The sequence below is a fragment of the Coptis chinensis genome, chromosome 1 (assembly GCF_015680905.1).
Source record: "Coptis chinensis isolate HL-2020 chromosome 1, ASM1568090v1, whole genome shotgun sequence".
In the NCBI taxonomy this organism is placed as follows: Eukaryota; Viridiplantae; Streptophyta; class Magnoliopsida; order Ranunculales; family Ranunculaceae; genus Coptis; species Coptis chinensis.
The window spans coordinates 26,881,791-26,893,703 of NC_141456.1; the positions used below are offsets into that span (position 1 = coordinate 26,881,791).

The 11,913-nt window shown below is 36.6% G+C and overlaps 1 protein-coding gene across 1 annotated transcript; it reads right to left on the bottom strand.

Moving 5' to 3' along the window:
• Positions 1 to 3,963: 3,963 nt before the first annotated feature.
• Positions 3,964 to 5,652, bottom strand: LOC147523210 (D-ribose-binding periplasmic protein). Its single transcript, XM_086597865.1, has 3 exons — positions 4,987 to 5,652; positions 4,722 to 4,879; positions 3,964 to 4,467 (listed from the first exon to the last, which is right to left on the bottom strand). The coding sequence occupies exons 1-3, from the start codon at positions 5,264 to 5,266 to the stop codon at positions 4,360 to 4,362; spliced, it is 546 nt and encodes a 181-aa protein (XP_086453991.1). The 5' UTR covers positions 5,267 to 5,652; the 3' UTR covers positions 3,964 to 4,359.
• Between the last annotated feature and the right edge of the window lie 6,261 nt (positions 5,653 to 11,913).

Below are 11,913 nucleotides of genomic sequence, written 5' to 3' on the forward strand. Positions count from 1 at the left end.
GATTTTTTATTTGAATCCTATTTCGTGTTTTTTGTTTTTCACACTGATTTTTTTTTGGAGAAGAAGGTAAACATTTCGTGTTTTTGTTTTCAAAATTCACGAAATTTTGGTTTTTCCGAATTTCGTTTTTTGTTTTTTTTCGATTTTACATTGTCCAGTAGGATCGGTTCTGATTGATGCACGAGATGAAAGGTGTGGATCGGTCATGGTCCACAATGTGGCTACAAAAGACTGTATGTATCCTATATATATATATATATATATATATATATATATATATATATATATATATATATATATATATTTATTTTTTTTTTTTTTTTGTGATTTTTTATTTATTTTTATTATACTTTGATTATGTATATCAATTTTAACTAAGAATACAAAACTAATTCTTATTCCTTTAGAAAAAATAAATAAATAAATAAAAAGAGAGATAGAGATGGTGGAAGAGATGATATTTTTAAAACATTTACATTTTTCATACTTAACTATATTGTTAGGTTGGATTTGCTTTTATATATGATTTATATATCTATCATTCAATCAATTATAAAAAACACATATATTATGTTATGTTCTAATCTATTCTCTATTGAAAACTAATTTAGTAATTTTTTTTATATAACTTAGATAATTAGAATATAATACATAAATATAATGTAAAATAACAAGAAAACGTATGAGGGCTAAGTGAGGGCTTAATGAGGGTCGGGCTCATGTTTCAGAACCTAGGCCCTAGAACCCTTCAAATCTATGAGAGCCAACTTTTGAAGGCTCAAACATACAATTTTGAGGGCCGGGTCGGAGCGGGTTGAGGCCTGAGAGCCAAATTATCACCCGTAACTTTAGGTTCGTCTCGGGCGTGATAGCGTGGGCTATGGGTTGGAAAATAGGAACTTGGTTACTTCTCTATCCGACCAATCCGCGCAGGTTGTAGACAGATCAACTTGCATCCAAATTCTTGGATCATGCAACTTTTGGGCTTGCTTCGTCTTGGACTTTACCTGATTTTCCAATTGTGCATTTTGAGACCATCTAATGTTTGGGCTAACCAGCCTTGAAAGGGCTTCAGTTCTTACTGTTCAAGCCTCGAAAATGCCTCCGAATGACCGCAACCATGCATTATTCAGAGAAGTTTGTAACGAGTGATTTTTTGCTCCCAGCGATATTGCTCCAAGGGCTCCAAGCGGACTCTAGAACCAACCACCTGTCAGTAAAATCAGAAAGCCAACTAGCCAAAAACCATGGAAAATCTTGACTTCCTATATTACCCTTATAAAATACAAAATGAAAAAGAAATAACGTACTGTGCTGGGTTTCCACTCCCTCTGGTTATTTCATCGAGAGGAAAATCAACAATGTTCTAGCCATAGCCCACAGTTTTGAGCAACACTACAAATTTTGATTTAGTTAGAAATACAAGTAGCCTTTCATTAATCACTGTTATTAGCAGTAGTTGAAATAACTCAAATAAGATCGAAATTTTGGAATGGTTATCAGTGGTAGCCTTTCATTACCACCGATTTCGAAGCCGGAATCATTTACTCAGCCGAGAAAACAAAGAGAAATTTCATTAATTTTGTTTTGATATAAGGTAAAGGACAAATTAGGAAGTGGAAAATAAGGTCAGTTACTGCTAGGCTGGTTTTCAAATGATGTTGAACAGGTGGTTGGCTGTAGAGTCCCCTGGAGGCCTTGGAGCAATATTGCTGGGAGCAAAAAATCACTCGTTTGTAACCATCTCAATTTTTCATGAACCATCTCAATTTTTCAAGAACAGTTTGAGGACACTAGGACAGCATTGGTCTTCATGGACTCTTAAAGGTAATGTTTCTACCTTATGTTTTTTTTTCGATTATCTGTAATGTTTCTACTTTCTACCTTAACGCAAACCTAAACATTAAAATGGTATTGGGTTCATGTGCATGTTGTATATATGTGTTTAGTTACTTTTCAAAGTATGACTTAAAAACGAAAACCACAAACGAGGCGAGATCGTCAATTACCATTTTGACCGTTTTCAACACCTCTTTTGTCAACTATATAATGCTCGTGTATGTAGTTGTTTTTCTTTTATTTTGTTTTGCGATAACCACCAACCAATATGTATGTAGTTGCTTAATTTTTAGGGTGCACTAATTTACTAGTGTTGGCCGCTGTTATTGCACGTGTAAACCAGTCATAAGAACATCGTTTGATTAAATTTTACTAGTGCAGTTCCTGTGTGATAAAATCTATGCTTACTGAAAAAGGAAGGTGTCCTAAACAAGTTATCATTTCTATGGCATTGCAGTGTTAGGCGCTTTGGTCTCATTTAAGTTGTCAAATGTTTTAATCTAAATACGTCTACACTTGATATACTAGATGAATCATTCTATGCAATTATGTCAACCATATTTTCTATTTTGAATAGGTTAGTAAAACCGGTTTGTAAGGATAAACTGATGCCAAATGACCCGTAGTGAACTCCAAATAATGATTTTACTTGGGCACGATACACAGGAAAAGTTCACATTGTTGAGAAAAAGATCTTTGAGGAACATCTGGCCCAGGATTACAGTTTTTTCTTTGTCAATCAGTTACATTTATTGGTAGTTGAGTTTGTTCATATAACAAGTTTCTCTCATCCTTCTTCCGCTTGAAGTTGCCAACACTTTTCCTTGGAAAATAGTGTCTGGGAGAGACCTGGTTCTCAAATCTCAACTTATCCTCTTGAGTGGGATTGATCCTTGAGACGGGCGGAAGATAGTTTTTGTCCTGTTCCAGACTTGTTTTTTTGTTTTTGCTTATTGACTATGGACAATAATTCTTCTTGGGGACAGGCCTCTCTTGTGGTTTTGACATTGCACACAACGACCTGTGAGTCTGTGACTGACCATTCCTCTTGTCCAACCACGAAACAAAGTTACATAGGTGTTGAAGACGTGTTGTGCAGTCTATCAATCACCATGTCCATCACCATCATCTTAAGTAACTGAACAATCTAACAACATAGGGTTTGACGAGAAAAATGTACACTTAAATTCCTAGCTTACAGCCTTATGCTACAATAGAAAATCTAGATGCCGGCATCAGAGTATGCTTCAGTCACTTACAGACAAGAAATTGCCTAAACATCTTAAATCGGCCTATTTGTGGACATCAACTTAATCTTATCCAGATGTATGTCTATCCATTTAAATGTGAACAAAAAACATTTGAAAGCAAAATATATAAATACAGAGGGGGACTAAGAGTCTAAGACTGTTAGAGATCTTACCGTGTTTGGCCTTCCAAAGGATAAGTTATTTGATCTTTTATCTCATAGGAAAGCTGTACTTGAACCCAAGTCATTCTTGCAAACAGTCTGTCCTAACTAATATTGCAATGACATACTACTAATCTTATAATGAGTTTGTTTTGTATCTTCTCAACCTAGTGAGCTGTTTACGCTAGTGGAGAATAAGGATATATATTGATTGATTTGTGAATAATGAATTAAGAAAAGAAAGAAAAATGAAGGAATATCTAACAAACAAAATCTCCCTTATAGTAGTTAGTGAAATAAAAAATCATTCAGTTGGAATGTTGGATCATGGATGTCCTTTAGAGTTTAGAGTACTGTTGTCTTCTGAAAGAATCAAACTTTTGCCTCCCATTATGTATTGCAGATTTTGACTTGTTCTGACTCAAAAATAGCTAGCTGTAAGTATTGAAGCCTGTGACAAGATTACGAGCTTTCCATATGAGGCATAGTTAAGTGGATAGCTCTATAAAATAGTTTCCATCCTTTTTGCAGGCTAAGTGACATATTCACATAGTTTTGGATAATTTCTGTGCATCAGTGCATGTACTGATTAATTGCTGAAGAACATTCCATTACGGTATGAAACTATGAATGCTTTGAATCTCTACGACTCAAACTAGTTGGTTTGTAGCTCTGTGGTTTGGAATGGTTGCTCTTAATTGAAATTTTAGACATGTTCCAAATAGCCTTGTTTCAGCGTGGTTGGGAAACTCCACGCGTAAATTAAGAATTTACCGCTTGTTGAGAACTGCAGCGCATCTTGAAGCTAAGGCTAATTACATTGTGAGAGACTAGTACTGAACTACTGATTATAACAGAAGTGGATCATCCTTTTTCTTAATTTTACAAGGGTTATTTAGCCATGGAATGATTCAAATGCTGGAACTGTATTTCATTCAGAAATCACTCAGCGTGCTATCCTGCTCGATGAGGGTTCTATTTTTCATTTACCCAGATCAAGAACTCCATCTGATTGGAATAGTTGTATGTTTGAGACAGTCCAGTACTCTGTTTGCTAATCGGCCGTTTGTTCTGTTTGCTTACACAAGTGTGAAAGATTGAAAGTGCAATCAGCTTCCAGCCTCAGAGATGCTCTGTAATGACGGGCGCCACTGTCTGGATCTTGCCATAGATGCAGAGGATGGCGTCTTTTGTCGGTTTCTTTCATGTTTCACTGGCTGAAAAATGTTGGTATTTTATAGTTAGCACCCCTTAACTTGGCATGAATTGTATAAAAAAAACACTAATAATGAAATTATGTGAAATGAAAACCTAACATTTTGCTTCTATGAATGAGAGTTAAATATATTTCTTGTAATTCAATTGAGCTTATAAACTTACCTAAAGTATTAGTATTATATATTTTGAATACTTGTGTTAGATATATCTGAAGACAGAATTCGCATTAAAGATCTCATACTAGGGAGTGTACCTGATTCATCTTCTCTGACTCTGACCGTCTTTTCGCTTCCATTTCATGTTGCAAATCCTTCTTTTCCTGCACTCTCTCTAGCGGTCTCTCAGTTGATTGGAATTCTTTCTTCTTCTTCATTTTCGCATATTTCTTTTCCCACAGCCCTTTCATAACGTCTACAATAGTAAACATATCAAGAATTAAGCTAGACACTACTTCAGTTTCAGCAAAAGTTATTTGGAAGAACCTACTGTAATTCAATCATCAAAACTGAAAATATTACCTTCGGAGGTAATAAGTCGATAAGCTTGGCCAAGAACAAGACTATCAGTAGGCCGGAGTAGTTTAACACGAGTGTAGCGGATGCCACCCCCCTCACCGTGGTTCACAGCTTTCTCTTCCTGTGATGGAAGAGCAGGCAAAGTGATTACAAGAGCAACATAATGACCTTGGTTCATTCTCATCACCTCACTAACTGTCAGTGGCCAATAAAACCTCTCAACTCTTCCACTTGGATGTTGTATCACCAATGATGCTGCATCAATTGCTTGACAATTTCCCATCTCTCTCTCTCTCTCTCTCTCAGACAAGAAAAAAGAAAGAAGAAGTAGAAGAATGGAAGGAGGTGAATTAGTTAAAGACACAGTCTCTATCTAGCACCACCCACCACTTTCCATTGGTGTCAGTGTCACTAAGAAGGTCTTCTATTCACTTCTCCAACTCCAACCAACTGTTGTTATTGTATCTTAAACTAGTAATGGGGTTTATACTAACATATTATATTTACTATCACCGAGTCACCAACCATTGGGAAGCACCGTCCCTTGGATGTTGGTATGAATGCCACATGGTGAGATGTCATTAGTGATCATCCTGGATAGCATGTTAGGTTAAGGCTGGTTAGTGTCTATGTGGCAATGAGGGGTGTTAGAGCTTGTAGGTAAAGTGAAGCGTGTGATTTGGCGTGAAGAAAAATCATCTCATTTTATTTTTGTTGGTATGTAGGTCCAAAGAACACCATACACACACACCACACAGGCACACACATTGAGTCTCCTTATCTTCTGTTTTCCATCTTTTTCTTGCACCTGATAATGGTAATAAGTGTTTCGTGGTCTAAAAAGCTGGAAATAAGGCATCCCCATCTTGTTGAACTCCTAAACCAAATTTTAGTCTGACTTCATTATCTTAATCGGTTCTTAATTTGATATTATGTACAAGGAACTTATATATAAAATATAATGAAATGCAACTATTAGAACTTTTCACGGACTTCTCCATGACAAAAAAAAAAAAAAAAATAGTCGATGCTATCGACTTATCGAGTGATGGTATCACACGTAACGTACGTGCGTCAGTTCACGCTTGACTAAGTGAAAATGAAGTGGGAATCTTGCTCAATGCGAAAACAAAGTTACTAATTAATAGTACCCTACGGAGGCATCATAGGTTTTAAGTTCAGGAAATTTGTCATTTTCCAATCCACCCACTACGTATATATTATGTAGCATTCTGCACCTTATTTCTTAATCAAAGTGCTAACAACACTACTCTGTTTAAGACCAAATAAGTACAGAAAGATTCGTGGAGCTACACTTCAAAAATTATAGTGTGGCGAATTCTTTTACACGCATATATTGGTCAAAATCATCACCACATAGGTATTCTCTTCGTGCATGTCATGCCTTGTCACTATCTATGTTAATTAAACCTTTAAAATTGCTCGCAATACCGGTAAGTGCAAGGTGTCATCACAGCAACTATGAGACTCCTGAGAAGAGTTCTGAAATGCAGCTCCAGGAAACCCCCCCATTACATATCTTAGTATAGTACTATAGTGCAACTAAAGTATATTATATACTAATAAGCACCACTTTCTTAGTAAAAGCTCCTCAGTTTAAAGCAAAAGAACTAATCTGATCATCTGAACCTGGCATGCAACTAACAAATAATTAAGTTTTCTCAAAAGATGCTTTAATAAACTATAAGTGGCTTTATACGATCTTGTTAGAATTTAGAAGTGGTAGGCATTCTTTATATGTGCACTTCGTAAAGAATGTCTGCATAATTGATCATGAGAATCCTTCATTGCATCTAAAGTAGTTTAGAAAAATTAAACATGCTAATCTCATTATTTCCAAGAAAAGTGTCAGTTCACTTTGAATCCGTACAATTTAAGGCCTTGCGGGTAAATCCCGGGTTGTTGGAGTTATCCCTTGTTAGAAAAATGATTTGCTCAAATCCATTTAAATATGAATGAGTAGTTTGTCTCCCAAGTTACCCCACTTAAGATGAAATGGGTTTTTTGAAACTTGATGCGTAATGTGAGAAAAACCTTTTCAAAATGATGCATTTGTTTGAAGCGATTGCATTATCTTAGAAAAGGTCGCGACCTTTCGAAATGTGCCTTTGGTTTGAAGCATTGTATCATCGAAAAGGTGCAACCTTTCGAAATAGGCCTTTGGTTGAAGCAGTCTTATATGCGAAATGGTGTGTCCTTCGAAACATGTGACTTTTCAAAGAGTTGCTTACTTTTTCCCAAGAGTCATTTGTATTGTTTTGAAAAGGCACCACTCACCTATAAATAGTGGATGAATTTGGAGAAAAATACACACCGGATCACACTGAGTTCCGATCTTTCTCTTCTCCCTCGTTCTTAGTCAAATACTATGTTGTGTTATTTGAGTACATAGAATTGAAGTGCTAGCTTTACATAGAAGGAAATCCGTTTATCTTGGGAGATAGTTTCCCATCAACCTTCAAGCAACCGTGGAGGGGAAAATGTCTTAAGGACATAGTGTATCTACACTAGGCTCGGATTTAATTAAAAGTACAAGACACTTACAAGACAAAAGGTTTGTATAGTTTGGTAATTGGTAAAGAGTAAGTACAATTAAGTTGTATATTCCTAACAACTTAAAAGATGATTTCTTTTTTCTTCTTCTTTATTTGCGAGCGGAATTTGTTTACATTTTTCTTTTCTTTTGGTTTAAAGGAATAACAAAGTGTAGTTGTATTTGAATATGGCAACACCACCGGTTACTCCTGGCATTCAGCATCATTCCCCATTCGTTTCCTCATGGGGAGAAGCACGAAAAGTTCAATGGGCCCGATTTCAAAGCGGCAACAAAAGATGCTCTTCTATATCGACCACCCTTAACTTGGCAAGGTTTACGTGGGATAAGGCTCGATGTAAGCTCGATGAAACCGACAAGGAGAAGGTTTTGGCCAAGGATGCTTGGTTTCATCTTGATTTCTTGTGTAGAAATTATGTTCTTAGCGGGTTGGGTGACTCATTATACAATGTGTATAGTGTGTTCAAGGCTGCTAAGGAACTTTGGGATTAGTTGGACAAGAAATACAAGAGTGAAGATCTTTGGCATGAAGAAATTCATAGTTGGTGATTTCTTGATTTCAAAATGGCCGGATAGTAAGACCGTCATAAACCAAGTCAAGAACTTCAAGTAATCTTCCATGATGTCATTCTTTGAAGGAATGACCACTAGGAGAATCTTTCAAGTGAGGCTGCTATGATTGAGAAATTACCACCATCTTGGAAGGATTTTAAGAACTATCTTAAGCATAAACGCAAAGATATGAATCTTGAAGAGTGATTGTCCAAATCTAAGGATAGAAGAAGATAACCGCCAATCGAGGAAGAAGGGCAAGGATCCCATGGTGGCAAAGGCCAATATTGTGGAAGGATCTAGTCTTGGGGGGGAAGAGGAAGCCAAGACAAAGCTCAAAGCGAAGAGAGTAATGCGCTACTAAGTTCAAGGGCAAGAAGCTTCTATTTGTGGTGGAAATTTGGACATAAGGCAAGTGAATGTCGCATGCCAAAAAATTACAAAAGCAAAAAATTGGAAAGCAAATATGACAATGGATGCGGCTTTACGATAATGTTAATGACATGAACCTATCTGCTGTGGTTTACGAATGTCTCATGATTGGAAATGAAAGGGAATGGTGGGTGGATCTTGGTGCTACTCGCCACATATGCTCAACAAGTCGATGTTCACCACTTATCATCTTTGTGGAAAAGGAAGAACAACTCTTTATGGGGAACTCTTCTACGTCCAAGGTTGAAGGCAAAGGAAAGTGGTGGTGATGAGGTTGACTTACGGGAAGGAACTAACTCTAAATGAGGTGCTCTATGTGCACGACATTACTTAAGAATTTGGTTTAAGATTATTTCTTGAGCAAGAATGGCTTTAAGTTAGTCTTTGTTTACGATAAATTTGTACTAACTAAGAATGATGTATTAGGTGGGAAAGGGCTATCTTCGGGATGGACTCTTTAGGATATCTTGTTTTACTATTGCCAAAGCCAATAAAAGTTGAATCTTTTGTTTACTTGATTGAGTCTTCACATGTATGGCATGGTAGATTAGGACATGTTAATTATGATACCTTGCGTAGATTAATTAATTTGGAATATATACCAAAGATAAAAATAGACCCACACCATAAATGTGAAACTTGTGTAGAATCAAGTTTGACGGATCATCCTTTCATTCCATTGAAAGAAGTCTTGAACCTCTAGACTTAATACATCTGAGGATATATGTGATCTTAAGTATGTACAAACTAGAGGTGGTAAAAGTATTTCATTACTTTTATTGACGATAGCACTAGATATAGTTATGTTTACTTGTTGAGAAGTAAAAGATGAGGCAATTGAAGTGTTCAAGCATTATAAAAATGAAGTTGAAAATCAACTAAGCAAAAGATTAAGGCTATAAGGGTGATAGAGGAGGTGAATATGAATCACCTTTTGAAGGTTTCTGTTACGAACATGGAATCATTCATCAAACTACTCTCTTATTCACCTCAATCAAGCGGTATTGCAGAACGCAAAAACCGAACTCTAAAAGAGATGATGAGCAGCTATGTTGTTAAGTTACGGTTTGCCCCGAGAATTTGTGGGGAAGCTTTGCTTTTCGCCAATTACATTCTCAACAAGATTCTAACAAGAAGGCGCTTTAAAACACCATACGAATTGTGGAAAGGTCATCGGACTTCCCTCCGAATTCTTAAAAGTGTGGGGGTGTCTTGCTAAAGTGGAAGTCCTAAACCTAAGAAGGTGAAGATAGGACCCAAGACTATTGATTGTGTATTCATTGGATATGCAAACAATAGTAGTGCATATCGTTTTACGGTTCATAAATCAGGAGATTCAAGATATACATGTTAATACAATTATAGAGTCAAGGAATGCTTCATTCTTTGAAAAGATGTTTCATTATAACATGTGTATAGAGTCAAGTTCAACAAAGAGAACTTTAGATGCTACAACTAGTAACCATCCTACACAAAGCGAAATTGAGGAGGAACCTAGGCGTAGCAAAAGGTCAAGGGCGTCAGCGTCTTTTGGACCTGATTTTCTAACATACTTGTTGGAAAATAATCCTCAAAGCGTTCAAGGAGGCAATGTCATCTCGAAGCTACTTATTGGAAAGAAGCAATAAATAGCGAGATTGAATCCATAATGCAAAATCATACATGGGAATTGGTAGATTTACCTTTGGGTTCCAAGACTTTGGGATATAAGTGGATATTCACAAAGAAATTTAAAAGGCCCTGATGGATCAATCGACAAGTATAAAGCTAGACTTGTGGTCAAAGGCTTTAGACAAAAGGAAGGATTGGATTATTTTGACACTTACTCTCGGTTACAAGAATAACTTCCATAAGAATGCTAATAGCAATAGCATCAATACATGGATTTGAGATACATCAAATGGATGTAAAGGCGGCATTCTTGAATGGTGAGTTAGATGAAGAAATATACATGGAACAACTTAGAAGGGTTTATTGCTCTGGACAAGAAAGGAAAGTTTGCAAGCTTGTTAAATCTTTATATGGATTAAAGCAAGCACCTAAACAATGGCATGAGAAATTTGACAATGCAATGTTGTCAAGCGGTTTCAAAATAAGCGAGTGTGACAAGTGTGTCTATGTCAAAAGCACTCAAAAAGGGATGTGTCATTGTTTGTCTCTATGTAGGCGATATGCTAATTTTGGGTAGTAATATGGATGTCATAAAATCTACCAAACAAATGTTGTCTAGTAAGTTTGACATGAAAGATTTAGGTGGTGCTGATGTTATCCTAGGAATTAAGATCTCTAGGATGGAGGATGGACTTGTTCTATCACAATCTCATTACATTGAGGCGATTCTTGACAAGTTCAAAAATATAACATCACACAAAAAAAGGTCACCCGGTTGGCGTAAATCTTCATTTGGCCAAAAATCGGAGATAGCATATCTCAACTAGAATACTCTCGTATACTTGGTAGTTTAATGTATGTCATGAAACTGTACAAGGCGACATAGCATACTCGTGAGCAAACTAAGTCGATATCTGAGTAATCTGGCGAGAGATCATTGAATTTTGCCATATTGAGAGTTTTGGGATACTTAAAAGTATACTTTCGAATTTTGGTTTGCACTATACAAGATATCCGGCCGTTCGGAAATGCTTGCGATGCTAATTGGATATCGACACTAAAGACTCAAAGTCCACAAGTGGATATGTCTTTACACTTGGAGGTCATTTGTTTCTTGGAAATCCTCAAAACAAAGCGTGCATAGCGAGGTCCACTATGGAATCGAGAATTCATAGCATTGGACAAGAAATTTGGAGAAAAAGCGAGTGGCCGAAATTTCTTAGAGGATATTCCAAAGGCTGGGCTAAAACATTACCCTACACGGTGTGTATACTTGTGACGAGTAATCTGCTATTGGTAGAGCACTGTGAGTAGCATGTATAGCGGGAAGTCTCGACATATCGTCGTAGACATAATACTGGATTAGACAATTGCTCTCAAATGGAGTTATCTCAATCGACTATGTAAGGTCAAAAGATAACATTGCGGATCCGCTTACAAAAGGTTTAACAAGAGAGCAAGTAGAAAGATTATCAAGGGGGAATGGGCTTAAAGCTTTTGAGATAATCAACCAAGAGTCATCATAATGGAAAAACCAACCTAGTTATTTGGAGATCCCAAGATCTAGGTTCAATGGGCCAACTGAATTATGTTTGTGACTCGGTTAGCCTTTGGAAGTAATATTATACTCTAACCCATTCCTATATAAGGCGATTGCATATCTGCGAGAAACGGGGATAAGTCAAGCTTTTAATGATTTACTATATCTTGGAAAGTTATGTTATCCAAGTGGAGTATTGCGCGGGATACTCTTTATAGAA